The sequence below is a fragment of the Daktulosphaira vitifoliae genome, unplaced genomic scaffold (genome assembly GCF_025091365.1).
Source record: "Daktulosphaira vitifoliae isolate Bord-2020 unplaced genomic scaffold, ASM2509136v1 Scaffold_1, whole genome shotgun sequence".
In the NCBI taxonomy this organism is placed as follows: Eukaryota; Metazoa; Arthropoda; class Insecta; order Hemiptera; family Phylloxeridae; genus Daktulosphaira; species Daktulosphaira vitifoliae.
The window spans coordinates 26900641-26916785 of NW_026099572.1; the positions used below are offsets into that span (position 1 = coordinate 26900641).

Here is a 16145-nt window from a genome sequence, read left to right on the forward strand (position 1 = left end):
AAAAAAAAATTTCGGAGTTTATTTTGTCTTCACGGTGAAAATGGCTACCAAATACTATTATTGTGTGAAAATTCTCAATTTTATTTTTTACATTTTTAACTTTATAATGCTATAACTTATTGAAAAGTTTATTGATCAATATAATTTTTTTTTGGGAAATACTATTTTTTAATAATCTCTTTTTCATTCGACATACTTTATCTTAATAAGGAACTAGCAGTTTATGAAGCTTTTGGAATAATCCACAAATTTTTTAAAATTAAACACTATCTAAAGATTTGCATCGAAGCGTTTTTTTTTTTTGATAGTGATTTTAATCACTGTCAGATATCATTATACTTGATCCAACTATGCCACGTCACCACTGTGCCGCGACTCCCCTGTGCTGGGTTTTTTTTTCTTTGATTTTTAGGCAAATATAATACGATATTTGATGATATTTAAAATAATAAAAAAAATTATTTTATTTTATTTTATACCTCAGAAATAAACTATTATAAGTCAATTTGATTTCACAAGTGAAGAAATTATGATAGTTTACCTTTGGCATATAGGTTTAAAGTTGTTCCAATAATTTTTTTTTAGTAAAAATAATTTAGTAAATCTTAAATATTTATAAACTCTATTTAATTTACTTCTATAGAATACTTAAAATTATAAAAATTTATTTGAATAAGTTTATGTTAATATAACTTAACTATTTAGACTTTATTAAATTTGAAGAAACAAGCTATTTTTTTAATTATTACTTTGCATTTAGTTGTAGTGATTGCAAAAAAGAACTTAAACCAGCTAATTCAAAAAAACTTCAAGGAGTATTAAATTTAATTAGGCTTATGAAAGAGACACAAGCTGGTAAACATAAAATGGATGAAATTCAAGTGCAAGGTTGTGCAACAGAGGCAGATGCTCAATATGACAATATTTACTCAAGTAACAAAACCATATTTCTAAATCTATTTAACAATAATTTTTGGTGTTAATACAAATTCTGAATTTTGGGGTCATCCCAAACTTTTACTTTTTTAATAAAACCTGAATGAATTATCATTATTATTTAGTCAAACTGAACAATCCATATATATAATCAAACTTGAACCAATCATCAATTTTAATAATTTTCATGGAAACATTTTTTGTATCATTATGAAATAAATTCCTTGTGTTCTTTAATTGTACTAGTTTGATTTTCAAACCAATTTGCTAGAAAAACTTTGATTTTCTTTTTTTAGCTTCGATGCGAAGCTGAGAAGGTATTGGTTTTACTATGATGTGTTTTTTTTTTTTTTTTTGTCTGTTACCACTTTTTCTCAGCTCTCACCGAACGGATTTCTTTCAACGATACGTCAAAAGATCACAAATCGTATCTAGTCGAAGACATTACCCTTAAAAATTGAAAAAAATTCCCTCGTTCCCCGTAAATGGGGGAAACCTCCAAAAAAATTACAAATTTAAAAATCGCTAATTTTCGAAATTTTTTCAATTTTTTTTACTAAAAACTGCCGTAACTTTTTCAAAAATGAACATATCAATATAATTTTTTTTTATATAGATGCTTGATGTCTTTACCTATCATTTGGTATATTTTTTTTGTAAATTTGACCCTTTATCTGCCCACAGGGGGGGATTTAAAATGACAACTTTTTCACAAAAAATTAACTTTTTCAACTTAACTTTTGAAAATGTTCCGGAAGGTCTGACACTTTTATATATATCTTAAATTAAAGCTAATGTAATATACTTTAATTTGAAAAAAAAAAATTTGACCTCTGGACTTGTCTTCATGGTGAAAATGACTATCGAATGCTATTTTTGGGTGAAAATTCTCGATTTTATTATTTATATTACATTTAACTTTATAATGCTATAACTTATTGAAAAGTTTATGGATCCACACAATTTTTTTATGAGAAATAATATTTTTTAATAAACCTTTTTTCATTCGACATACTTTATCTTAATCGAGATATTAATAAGGAACCAGCAGATCAAGTAGTTTTTGGAATAAAACACTAATTTTTTTAAAATTAAACACTATCTAAAGATTTGCATCGAAGCGTTAATTTTGGATAGTGATTTTAATCACTATCAGATATCATTATACTTGATCCAACTATGCCACGTCACTACTGTGCCGCGACCCCCCTGTGCTGGGTTTTTAATTTTCGTTTTCAAATTTTATAATATAGTTTTTTAAATTTTAGTTAGTCCACCAAAAACATGCAATGGTTTATCTAAATCTGATGAAGATGATGATGAGGATGATGATGATAATGATGAACTTCTTTTATCTACCAAATCTTTTAAATTACCTAATACTATTATAAATAATGTTCGATCAAAAAGGCCTAGAGTAAGACATTTAATTTTAATATATTGTTTGTTATTATATTTTGATGAATTTGAATAAGTCAAATTTTAGGTGAAGTTCAATTTATTGAAAAATAAGATTTTAATATTAAGTTATTTGAGATATAATTTCAAAAAAAATAAAATGTGTATTTCTCTAAAATTTGTTTTCGACAAGCTCTAATATAATTTTCGAACAGTTTTTGTAGTTGCTAACTATTAAATTTGAAAAGCCCCTTACCGCCCTAGTTGCAATTTAAAATTAATTTTAAATAAAATAAATTGAATCATATTAATAACACATGTATTTTCATTAACATAAAATTATATTTTAGGGGTTAAATAATTTAGGTAATACGTGTTTCTATAACTCGGTACTACAATGCCTTGCTCAAACTCCTTTTCTAAGAAAAGTCTTAAAAGACATAAGTGAACCAGGAGAATCTGTTACATTAATATTAGATGATGAAAAATTAGTAAGTAAAAATTTCATGTAATTTTGTTTTTATCAAATTTTTTATTTTTAATATATTAAATTTAAACCCATATATTAATATATTTTGTGTTTTTGTCTTTTTTTTCTTAGAATTTAGAACTTGATAAATGGAGTTCCCTGACAGAAAATTTGTATACAACTTTAGTTGAAATAACAAATGAAAGAGAATCTGTATTTACTCCAAATGCTCTTTTAGATTCATTAAGAAAAAAATGCAAAATGTTTATAGGTTATAGTCAACATGATTCTCATGAACTTTTGCGTCATCTTTTAGATTCTGTGCGTGACGATGACCTTAAGGTAAATTCAGTAAGAATAGAGTAGATTTAAAAAGTTATTTAATTATTTTATTAGTTAATTTAGATTATATAATATTTTCCATAACAAAATTAATATGATAGTTAAAAATTTACCATCTTTTAAAAAAATTTATGTAATAAAAATTTTAACTGTTTTTTATTTATCTAATAGCTACAATGGTTTTTAAACACATAAAACAAGTCATTATAATAGCATTTTAATATAATTGTAATACTAAAAATTGCTTTACAAAGTTACTTACATTTGGCATTTTTAATCTTAAATACATAATATGTTTTTATTTAATTTAGCGTTATCAAAGATCAATAATTCATCATTATGGTTTATCCATGAGATCTGATCCAAGTGAAATTAATGAAGAAAAAACTAAAAAGATCAAAGAGATGAATAAAAAGTTACAACAATTAATACTTTTACGCCCAGATCATGTTTTTAAAGGTCAACTGTTAAGTGTTGTTCAATGTCAAACATGTGGTCATATGTCAGAAGTTACAGAAAGTTTTCTTGATTTAAGCTTACCAATAACAGCAGATAAAGTAAATTTATTTTCAACTCTTAACTATAATAATTAAACATATCCCCAACAATTGAATAGGCTTCACCTCCACCATTTTCTCATAAAAAAGACAATGAAAATTACAGTCAGTCTAAACATCAAACTAAAAAAGATCGTAAAATTGCTCATAAGCAATCAAGAAGAAAGAATTATGAACGTAAACAATTTCATAATAAAGTACAGGATAATTTAGGTAATATATCTTGTTTATTTATTAAAAATACTCTCCTGAATTTTTCATTATATAAAGAAAAATATTTATTCATATTTATGTAATTTTTTGAGTATTAATTATAATAAGATTTATAATAAACTATTAAAACTTATTATTAAAGAATACAGTGTAATTTATTAAGAACACTATATCAAATATTTTTTGTTAAATAATGATTTTTTAATAAAAATTAACTGAATAAAGTTACTTGTTTTAATATAACATAGTAAATATTATAAAATATTATTTCTGAGAGTGTGTTTTTGATGGGGGATTGTAACTTGAATGTTAAACTGTAATTTATAACTATTTTTATACTATTAAATAGAGAATGGACTAAAAAAATTTTGACTAGTTAACAACCGGTTTATTAATATTCCTTAACCTAATATAGTTTGTGTGTTATAATAAAAAAAAGAGCATTGCTAAACACCAATTCTTCACCTTTTATAAATCTTAATTAATATTAATATCTCTATAAGTAAAAATACAAAATAATTTATCAACCAGTCATACTTTTTGTAGTCCCTTTTCCATTTAATAGTTTAAAAATAATTTTTAACTCTTAGTATTTACTATATTAATATAAAATAAATAAAACTTTCTGAGTACATTTTTATTAAAAATTATTAAATAAAAAAAAGTTAGAGGTATTATTTTTAATATATCTTATTATATACTCTAAACCTATAATTTTGATAATTAATTAATCATAAATCTTAAAATAATTAATTTATTGAAAATTTTTTAAAATTAATACATATTTTTAATTAAATACATTTAATGGGGTTTTTTAGATAATAAAAATGAACTGATGTACATGTTACAAAACATGACCACTAGAAAGTTAAATAATAATATTATACAACTAATTTGTGTACATCGTAATTTTTACAAGGATTATTAATAAATAAATATTTTTAACACAATTTATTTAATAATCTATTAGAGTCAAGATTTAGGTTCAAAGATATTGTGTAATTTATAAATATAGATAAGTGGTATGCCTTAGATCTTAAAATTTCGTAAAATATTCTCATGCCTAAAGGTCTTTTGAATACTTAAATGTCCTGAATATTTTTATTTATTAAAAATAAATAACTACCATGGGAAAAATAAATTGTTTTTAGTTGCTTTCAATGATGCTGATGTTGAAGATAACATGGAAATTGAAACAAATGAAGTTGAAATGTCCGATTGGAAAAATGAAAATAAACATAATCCAGAATCGGGTTATGGCTCTGAGAAACAACCATCTAATGTTACTAGCCCTTCTCCAAGCATATCTGAACTTACTACTCTTATGAATAATACTCATACATTAGGTGATCCTGATCGTCAATTAAATGCTGAACAAACTTCAGAGTTAGAAAAACCAATGGAATTAGATTCTGGTCTTCATGGAAGTCCAGTGAACAGTCCAGGCTCACCACATGGATCATCTCTTGATTCAATGCGTGCTAATGTTAGTCCAGATTATATGGATGTTGGAACTGACAGTGCTAATGAAAATCAAGTATATGCTCATTTTTATATATTGCTTATTCACCAGAATAGTTACATTACTTGAAAAAAAAAATTACAGGAATGCAAAATATAAATAAATAATTCCATACTAATTAAAGGTCAATAAGTTTTCTGCAAAACTGTTGTAAAATCTACTATTTCCATATTTTCTTATAATTTTGACATTTTCCTAACTTAAAATTCAGTATTTTTTATCCATATTACTATCAGAAAAATGAATAATTTTGAATTATGTTGCTATTTTTGCTCATAGACAACATTATTTGTACACACTTAATTACTTACAGATTATTAATAATTTAAAAAAAAAAAAATTAGTTATTTTTAGTTACGTATTATTCTTGATTTGTTTGTTAAGTACTTTTTAGATTCATCCCTTATTCTTTGGAAGGGTATCAATTATTTTTGTTCAAATGAGAACACATTTTCAATTTAATAAAATTGTAGAATTTTTTTTTTAACAGTAAGTGACATTTAGATATCAATATAACTTAATCCGTTTATTAGCTATTAAACTTAAAAGTTTCAAATTTTTTAGTTAATATATATAATATATTCTATTCATAGGTGTGTAGCATTTATTATACACAATTTTTAATATTTTAAAAGTTCATATATTTATAAGTTTTTTTTAATAGAATAGAAACTGTATCAAAATAGTAAATAGTTACTACTAGATTCAGCCAGTTTTTTGTGTGAAATTTGGGAAAAGGTAATAGATAAGAGAATAAGAAATGAGACATCGGTATCTAAAAACCAGTTTGGATTAATGCCTGGTAAGTCAACAATGGAGCCATTATTTTGTGTGAGGCAACTAATAGAAAAAAATATAGGGAAAATAAGAAAAAACTGACTATTTATAGATTTGAAGAAAGCGTACTAATAGAGTATCAAGAGAGGTTTTAAAGTGGGCATTAATGAAAAGAGGAATCCCGAAAAGGTCCACTAATATAATAGAAGATTTTTATGATAACACTTGTAACAGGGTAGAAATGTGGGTGGTGTAACAGAAGATTTTAGGATATAAGAAGAAGTATGGATAAGGAGTAAGTCGATCATGGATAAAATGAATGAAAATAGATTTAGATGGTTTAGTAATATTATTAGGTGAGAGGAATCGAAAGCTGTAAAAACAGTTGTGTAAATGAATGTTGAGGGAAGAAGACCAAAAAAGAGATGGAGGGATGTTATTGATTATGATATGAAGACGGATGATTTGGGAGATCATGTCAAGTAGAAGTTTAAGAGAAGAGTGGTTGACACTAGTTGTTCAGATTAAGGCAGGGAAAAAGAAAGAGAAAAGTTACTACTAAGTTTCCATTATTATAATAATTTACAGTAGTTATCTGTAAAACATAAAATGTTTTACGATTTTATCATTAATTTTCTCAAGTATACAATAAAAGTAATGCATTTAATTTGAAAAATAATTAGTATTCCAAACACATTTTTCTGAAAGTATTTAGAAACTAAAATAGTATTTAAATACTTTAAAATTAAGAACTATCAGTCTTTCAAAGACTGTTAAACCTCTTATTGTTTTTTATACTATTTAAAATAATATTTTTTAGGAACGTAATAATCCTACACCAAATGTGAGTGATAACAATAGTGATGATGGTGATTTATTTGATGATTCAAAAAGTGAAGAAGATGAAAATAATGAAGATGGTGGTGATTTCTCTCGAGAATGCCCTCAAGCAACTTTGCAACCACGGCCTAAATGCAAAGAAGGTGAATGCTCTGTATTAACATGTCTTAATCAATTTACTGCGTCTGAAATAATGACTGGTAATAATAAAGTATCTTGTGAAAAATGCACTGAACAACATAAACAAAGTAATTTTTTAATTTAATCAATTAGAGTTTATTTTAATTTTTATTAAATTGATTTTAAGAAACTAATGAAGAAAAAACAATTTATCGCCAAAGCACTAAACAAATGTTGATCAGTTCACCTCCAGCTATTTTAATCTTGCATTTAAAAAGATTTCAAATGTGGTATTCTACTACTAAAAAGTTGGCTAGAGATGTTTCATTTCCATGGGTGTTGGATATTGCTCCTTATTGTTCTGTTAAATGTCAAGTAAGCTAAATTATTATCTTATAAACATAATTATTTATTTATGAAATCAAAATTATTATAAAAAAATGAAAAGTTCTAGCTATAGAAATAAAGGTATGAGAATTTCATAATTTCCAAACAATGTAAAAGCCAAATTTTTTTTAGTGTTAAATAGATAGTGTAATATTCTTTAAAAATTATTTTCAGGATAAGCTTAGTCCTGGTCAAAATCGAATTTTATACTCTTTGTATGGAGTTGTAGAACACAGTGGCTTCTTACATGGAGGACATTATGTTGCTTATGTTAAAGTATATTTTTATTCATAAATATTTTTATAATGAACACATAATTGAAATTTTTTACTAATAATTAGGTGCGAGATCAAGTAAAGGATGACAGTTATCGAAATTCCTTTTTAGAAGGCTGTAAATCTCTACCGTCTAAAATAATTGATGGTAATGAAGATGTTTCTCATTTAGCGCCAAATGGTAATTGGTATTATATCAGTGATAGTTCTGTTAGACCTGCATCACCTAATGATGTCCAGAGTTGTCAGGCATACTTATTGTTTTATGAGCGTATTTTATAATTTAATTGTACATCATTGATAAAAAAAATTCAGATTTTCAATGATAACATCGTTTTATCAATAAATTTTATTTTATTTGTATATCTTCGAGTTAAAAACTCAAGTTGTTGTAAATAATTATTTTGTTGATGAATATTTTTTGATAAATTCCTTTAATTTAATTTAATTTTAAAATAATGGTATCTAATAAATAACTTAAAACTATGGTGATATGTATCATTAAAACCTCTTTATTTGTTTAGGTAAAATTTTATTGTCCTAAAGCTTTTTGAACGCACTCAATATGTAATTTTATGACATAAAAAAACTGATTATTTGGTAAATTTAAAAAATATTATTAAATTTGAAATCTATTAGATTTAAAACATAAAGAAGAGAAATTTTAAATATGTTCCTTGTCTTAAATTGGAAGGTCCAAGTTAAAACCTGCTAATTTTGATTTTAGACAACTGTGAAACTCCTACACCCCTTAGTAACATTTCTTAAATAATTACATACCATTTTACATAATTAAATAATTACATCAGAAATAACTTTTTTTTTTTACTAATTAACCTTTATATAATCATCACTTTAGTTTACCTTATCATATTTTTTATAATCTAAATAACTACAAGGACAATTAAAATTGTATAAAAAATAAATTTTTATTATCAACTGCTGATTTAAAAAATTCTTCATAAAACAAGAAAAAATTATTTTCACATAATTTTAGTGTATTCGGAATAGGAATTAATGGAAACATATCCTGTAACAATATATACGATCTCTAAAATGAGTACAATCGTTCGACTCTATCCTGCATAGTATGCCATAAACAATATTGCATTATCTGAGAAGGTGTTAATTTTACTATGATGTTTTTTTCTTTTGTCTGTCGCCACTTTTTCTCAGCTTTCCCCGAACCGATTTCTTCCAACAATACGTCAAAAAATCGTATCTAGTCGAAGACATTATCCTCAAAAATTGAAAAAATTTCCCTCGTTCCCCGTAAATGAAGGAAACCTCCAAAAAAATTACAAATTTAAAAATCGCTAATTTTCGATAAAAAATTTTTCTTACAACTTAAAACTATTACTTTTTCAAAAAAGAACAAATTAATATAATTTTTTTTTTTTTATAGATGCTTGATGTCTTTACTTATCATTTGATATATTTTTTTATAAATTTAACCCTTTACCTGCCCACAAAAGGGGATTTAAAATGACAACTTTTTCAACTTAACTTTTGAAAGTGTTCCGGAAAGTCTGACACTTTTATGAAAGCTAATATAATATACTTTATTATGGAAAAAAAAAATTCGGACTTTATTTTGTCTTCACGGTGAAAACGGCTACCGAATGCTATTTTTGTGTGAAAATTCTCGATTTTATTTTTTACTATTTTAATTTTATAATGCTATAACTTATTAAAAAGTTGATCCATACATCAACACAATTTTTTTATGAGACATAATATTTTTTAATAATCACTTTTTCATTTGACATACTTTATCTTAATCAGGATGTTAATAAGGAACTAGCTGATCATATAGCTTTTGGAATAATCCACCAATTTTTTTAAATTAAATACTATCTAAATATCTGCGTTGAAGCGTTTTTTTTTATAGTGATTTTAATCGGTCAGATATCATTATACTTGATCCAACTATGCTACGTCACCACTGTACCGCGATCCCCCTGTGCTGGGTTTTTTTTTGTTATAATTCTCTGTTTTGTATTTGATATTATTTTAAAAAACTTAACAAAGATTTTTGAGTTAGAAATTTTTTTTCTCATTTAGATAGTTTGATATAATAATGGGTTTTAACTACAAAATTAAATAATTTTTTAAAAATGGCTATTGTTGAAGCGGGAAAGAGGTCACCTGGGTAGATGACGGCTAACCGCCACACATCCAATTAGTATGGAGAGTAGACAATAATTAAATAATTAATAACCACATATATTAGAAAATCTTCAAAGACTATCTTAAACTCTTAAATACTAATAGCCGGCGAAGCGTTATAAAACAAATTAGTTAATCACAAATAATAACATTGAAAAATAATATAAAAATTCATCTCAATAGATGAAGTTCTTGATTGTGATGTATGGATTGTATGAGATCTTGTGGTAATGGTGTCGAACATCTGAGTATCACGAGTGTAGATCCAGGCACGTAATGACATGAAAACAGACGGCGGAAAAGCGACTACGACAATGAAGTTATTTAGTGATGGTCAGGGCCTAATCACTGGTGGCGAGCAAGGGCACGAGAACTTTGAGCACAAGAGTGTAATAAACAAATAAGAATAATAGTGTACTGTGGCCGAACATAAATGAGGGGAACCTCTCCACGGTTCCAAAAAGAAATGTGGAGAGCGAACCTCAGGAACGGTGAGGGAACACCATCCACTTGGAGGTTTGTGTGATACAGGGACTGTTTCAGACACCTGTATCATAACCAGCACAGCGTGTTTATCATAAGCGTCAACGTCAGTTTTCTAAATAGCTGACAATAGAATTCAATTCACGCAAAGAAACCTACATAACATCACAGTAATGGGGCCAATAGTGTATTACTAAGGACCAATTTAAAAATATCCCAATAAAACTATATGAAATAATCATAAGTTATTTAAAAAATCGAAATTTTGTTATGAAAAGTAATATTGTGAGTAATTCTACAAAATTAAAGCATCGAATTAAAAAACTGATATTAGGAAATATATTTTATTTTTCAATTGCGCAAAACTTCTTCATTTTTTTATCATTATTACAAAATAATATATCATTTTCTTTGTTATGTATTAGAGTATAATGTCTATTGAGTATATTGTTAATAAATTAATTTTTTATTGGTGTATTTTACGTAGAACTCTGAATTTTTTCAGACATTTTGAAAAATATGTTAAAAATTCAGTGGTAAATTCGTAGATAGCAAACGAGAAAAAAGTCAGATAAAAAATTGTTTAAGATTAAAGTTATAGGTAATTAATATTGTTTAATTTTATGTAAAAAAACCCAGCACAGTGGGGTCGCGGCATAGTGGAGACGTTGCATAGTTGGGTCCAGTATAGATTTAATCTGACAGTGATTAAAATCACTATCATAAGAAACGCTTATATGCAAATCTGTAGATAGTGTTTAATTTAAAAAAATTAATGAATAATTACAAAAGCAACATTAACTTCAATTTCCTTAATTATACCCAGATTAGTAATTATTTTAATTATATATTATATAATTTTTAAAATTAATTGTTTTCAAATTATTATTCATTTTGATTTTTAATATGTTAAAAGTAATAATTTTGAACCTACTTTTTATTGTCCTTTAAAGTGAAAGTTTTAATAAAAAAAAAATTAATTTATTACCATAATATTTAGCTCAACTTGCAAGTTTGAAATTGATATTATTAAATAAAAAAAATGAAATTGTTAAGATTAATATACAATCAGGGAATTTTATAATTACTATTTACAATACATTTATCAGAAAAGTTAGATTTTTTTACATTTTTATCGTAATAGATCACTTAAATAAAAATCATAGTAATCATTTCTAATTAACTTTTGGCGTTTAAAAAGATTCTACAATGGAAATATTCATAATTTAATTAATTTTAATGATTATATATCTAAAAAACCAATAAAAAAAAAGTTGTTAAAAAGATTTACTCAATTGTGCGTATTATAAAATTTGATTATAATTGTAAAAATCCATCGTTAAATTCAGTTGAAATTAAAAATCATTTTTTTTTAAATTTATGATTTATATAGCAACATGTTACAAAAAAATTGGAATATTATAGACTGGTAGTAGCACACACAAATATATTTAAAAAATTACAAAGTATAACTATTTACTTTTGTAGTTGAATACTTTTATCATATCAAATCTAATTCGAAAATAAATACTTTATGAATATTAGAAATTAATGATTTTAATTGTTTGTATGGAAAAAGCTGGTTAAGCTACTTTTTATTTGAATAAGGAATATTTTTTCGATTTTTAAGAGTAATAACTTAAACTAAATACGAATCATTTGACGTATCGTTGAAAAAAGTAGGTCTAGTGAGGGTTGGCAAAATAAATCGTAGCCACAAAAGAACCACATAGTAAAATAATATTAACATGAATATAAATTTCTTCTCACGAGGGGAGACTATAGTGATAGGATCCTTTATATTTATTAAAGTTATTGAATCTAAATAAGATAAATATCAAATGATTTTGAAAATTGTATTCCAACTCAAAAAAAATGCAAAATATTGATAGCCACAGACGGATTTGAACCTCGTACCGTAAGCATGAATGACAGAAGTGTTACCGATTCGGCAATTGTTCGATGCTTTTGTCGCTTGATAAAATTGAGTATTTAAGTTAACTCAAATTTTAAAATTACTTTTTCGACTTTAAAAAAATAAAAAAATTTTAATAAGCTTAATTTCTTATGTCTTATGAACTTTATTCTATGTCAATATGTTACTTAAAACTGCCATAACTTTTTCAAAAATTAATATAATAAAGACATCAAGCATCTATAAAAAAAAAAGTTATATTGATTTGGTGATTTTTAAAAAAGTTATGGCAATTTTTGAGGGTAATGTCTTCGACTAGATACGAGTTTTGATCTTTTGACATATCGGTGAAAGAAATCGTTTCAGTGAGAGCTGAGAAAAAGTGGTAACAGACACAAAAAAAAAACTTCCTAGTAAAATTAATATCTTCTCGATTTCGCATCGAATCTAAAATACTGATAAGTAATAACAATTCAAACATTGAGTGCCGGCATATTAAAATTAATCCGCAAGTGTTAACGAAATTATTTTAAAAAATATCGATAACGTTCTTGGGGTCATATAACCGATAGGGGCAGCACAAGTTGACAAAAAATATTTCAAAAGTCGTCTAAAAATAATCTTAAAAGAATGCATTTTACTCACTCTGTATTAAATTTAGAGCTTTAACACCTATTAAAAAATTGAAAGAGGACAATATTTCGAAGACAATATCATACCCATTTTGGGATTAATCTAATATTAAGCTTGATAATTGAATTTGAAAATGTATTTTTTTTATTAAACTTCAATCAATTATAACTCCTTATACAATATATCCAAAAACGCATATGAGATCATCTCTAAAATATTGTTTTCTTTCGTTTTTATATGGGTGTAATTGCTCTAAGTGCAGTATTTAGTGTGTAAAATTCATTTTAAGAAGATATGTTTTAACGCTCTAAAATTGGCTGTATAACGTCCTCTTAAGAAATTAAACACCAAATAAAAATCATGACAGTGGACAAATCGATAGGGAGAAAATTGTTATACAATAAGTTAAGATCCTAAACACTAATAATGTAAGAGAAGTCAAATATAAATCAATATTCATCTATTAAAAAACACATTATGTTTTATTAAATTCGTATTTATAAGGAAAAGTTTCATTTGAATGATACATGCAATTGCTTTTTAATAATAACTGGTTCTTATCTTAATTTGCGCTAGCAATGATAGCCGTACATTGATAATCGCGGCTACTATTTATCAATAGGCCGGACAGTTATTATTAAATATTTAATATTTCTTCAGAGGATATATAGGGCTATCTCTACAGGTATAAATTAACAAAAAATCGATTGCCAATTATTTGATTGCCGTGGCCTATCTATGTGTATTTAATCTGTGGTAGTATAGTTTTAATATTTTCGCGCCAGTTTTAATCATATATCAATAATTAATGTTAATAGATTTTATATCACATCATCTAATATAATTAAGAAGTACGTAAATTGTTTTTAATATATTTATATTAAAGTGTTTACATACATTTTTGATGCTAATATGATTTTAACTAAGGATTGTATCAAAGAAATTTAAATGCTTAGAGTATTTTAACTTCTCGAATAATGTCAGGCTTGACAACTACTAATTTTTATGGAAGTCGCAAACATAATAGTGAAATAACATCTCCATCTTTATCTTCATTAAGTAAGGTAAGACGTGAGCAATGTCATTTTCTTAACATAAAACGATTACAAGGTCCACCAATTGGTTGGAAAGTCTTTCCAAGACAACATGAAGCTATTAAGTATGCATCAATCAAAGCAAATGGTTGTATGACATTTACTTATGAACAAAGCACTGGTCAAAGAGCTTTTATGGTTGCCCATCCCGAAACGTTTTGGTATTATGACTCTATAAGGCCTTTTAACAAAAGACATACATATGAAATAATTACTGAAAACCATCCTTGTAAATTGTATTTTGATATAGAGTTTGAATATAAAGAAAATCTTAATTCAAATGGTATTCAAATGTTAGAAACGTTCGTAAAAATTATAAAATTATTTATTAAACAGAAATTTGACTTGGAATGTTCCGAAAGAGATATTCTTGATTTAGACTCATCTACTGCAGACAAATTTAGTCATCATTTGATTTTTCCAAATATAGTGTTTTCAAATAATATACAAGCTGGTTATTTTGTTAAATTTATTTGTGGAGAAATAAAAAAAATGTTCCTGGAAGATTTAAATTCAGATGATCAAAACTATTTTTATGATGGAATTACCATAAATGATTTATTCAATTTAAAAACAAATAAAGGATTATTTTGTGATGAATGTGTATATACTAGAAATAGAAATTTTAGGATTTACAAATCATCTAAACTGAATAAAAATGTTCCCTTAGTACTCAGTAAAACAAATAAGTATGAATTGCCTGAAAAAGCACATTGTACCGATTGTTTTGATAAACACATATTTTTAAAGTCCTTAGTCACTTATGGATGTGACAAAAAACTATTATTAAATTTCACAAATACTTGTAGTGAAATATATCAGGAAAAGTTTAATGTTTGTTTTAACAAAGAGGACCAAAGTGAATGTCATTCATCATATTCACAATCACCTTACCCAAAAATTGATAAATTTATTTCTAATTTAATATTTCCTGGCAAGATATTTAGATATCACTATTTTCCATCTGCCAACAAACTTGTGTATAGCATTATAAAAAATCGTTATTGTGGAAATGTAAAGAGACAGCATAAAAGTAATAATGTTAAATATATTGTTGATTTAAATGAAATGTTTTGGTACCAAAAATGTTATGATCCTGATTGTGAAGGGTATAAATCAAATGGTACAAAATTACCAGATGAAATATACTTTGAATATGCTAAAACTTCAATTGACAATTTATCAGATAGTAAATTATTGGAAGTAGCTAATACTGTTTTTATAAATGAATGATTTTGTTTCTTATGTAAAATTTTTATTTCAAAAGTAACTTCAAATAATTATATATTTTATTACTATAATATTTTATTGTGTAAAAATATAAAATAAAATGCATTCTATAATTATATGTTAATGATAATTATTTTATAATTATTAATTAAATGTGTTATTGTTATTTTTTTATGTATTTTAAATAAATAAGACCAAGAAGACTACAAAACTCTACAATGATAACAAGGTACAAAAGTAACTTATCATGGAATACATGTCTATTTATAGCAGCTATATAACGATGAGATGATTGTCTAGAATTGTCAATATTTTCTAGACGATCTCGTGCACCACTTAATGTACTACGTTGTTCTCCTAATTCTTGAACTATAGCACTGCCAATTTCTTCAGTTTCTAATGCGACAGTTTTTATGTTATTTAATCTATCATTTGTACGTAGTAGTATCTGTTGATTTTCTTCAAACAAGTCCATTATTCTTAAAATAAATATGATAGCTTACTACAATTTTTATAAATAACATATTTTAATTACTAAAAACATGTAGAAAATAAACTAACAAATTAGTTTAAATGAATAGTATCAACTTCTGCGGGATAATACTTCAGATTTGTCTTGTAATTATGTATTTATTTTCTCACTCTAGTTGATCGAATCAATGCAATTTCTATAAAAGTAATTAAATTTACTAACGATAAGTTTTGTAATAGTTATCTATCAAAAAGTTAAAGAAAAAAATGTTGACCTACTTTTAATTAAACAATGAAAAAATAATATACATATA

At 25.3% G+C, this 16145-nt stretch overlaps 3 protein-coding genes across 3 annotated transcripts in view; 2 read left to right on the plus strand and 1 right to left on the minus strand.

The window, feature by feature from the left end:
- Positions 1-8201, plus strand: part of LOC126896904 (ubiquitin carboxyl-terminal hydrolase 16) — a 13874-nt gene extending 5673 nt beyond the window's left edge. The window contains exons 5-15 of the mRNA XM_050670072.1: positions 761-933; positions 2205-2353; positions 2685-2825; positions 2936-3145; positions 3457-3702; positions 3762-3915; positions 5067-5452; positions 7035-7302; positions 7362-7549; positions 7736-7837; positions 7903-8201. Coding sequence (XP_050526029.1) covers positions 761-933; positions 2205-2353; positions 2685-2825; positions 2936-3145; positions 3457-3702; positions 3762-3915; positions 5067-5452; positions 7035-7302; positions 7362-7549; positions 7736-7837; positions 7903-8118 — 2233 coding nt within the window. The 3' untranslated portion in view covers positions 8119-8201. The remainder of the gene's footprint in view (positions 1-760; positions 934-2204; positions 2354-2684; positions 2826-2935; positions 3146-3456; positions 3703-3761; positions 3916-5066; positions 5453-7034; positions 7303-7361; positions 7550-7735; positions 7838-7902) is intronic.
- A 5812-nt stretch (positions 8202-14013) lies between these two features.
- LOC126909889 (DNA-directed primase/polymerase protein-like) lies at positions 14014-15363 on the plus strand. The gene is made up of 3 exons (XM_050692329.1): positions 14014-14436; positions 14983-15163; positions 15239-15363. The coding sequence occupies exons 1-3, from the start codon at positions 14014-14016 to the stop codon at positions 15361-15363; spliced, it is 729 nt and encodes a 242-aa protein (XP_050548286.1).
- Positions 15364-15471: 108 nt separating this feature from the next.
- Positions 15472-15835, minus strand: LOC126905325 (vesicle transport through interaction with t-SNAREs homolog 1B). The gene has a single exon (XM_050684917.1). The coding sequence runs from the start codon at positions 15833-15835 to the stop codon at positions 15524-15526; it is 312 nt and encodes a 103-aa protein (XP_050540874.1). The 3' UTR covers positions 15472-15523.
- Positions 15836-16145: the final 310 nt, after the last annotated feature.

Coding starts and splice junctions, on each gene's coding strand:
- LOC126909889 (XM_050692329.1), top strand. CDS start 14,014: ATGTCAGGCTTGACAACTACTAATTTTTATGGAAGTCGCAAACATAAT. Junction 14,437..14,982: donor TTCAAATGTTAGAAACGTTC/GTAAAAATTATA, acceptor TTTAACAAAGAG/GACCAAAGTGAATGTCATTC. Junction 15,164..15,238: donor TGTAAAGAGACAGCATAAAA/GTAATAATGTTA, acceptor CTGATTGTGAAG/GGTATAAATCAAATGGTACA.
- LOC126905325 (XM_050684917.1), bottom strand. CDS start 15,835: ATGGACTTGTTTGAAGAAAATCAACAGATACTACTACGTACAAATGAT.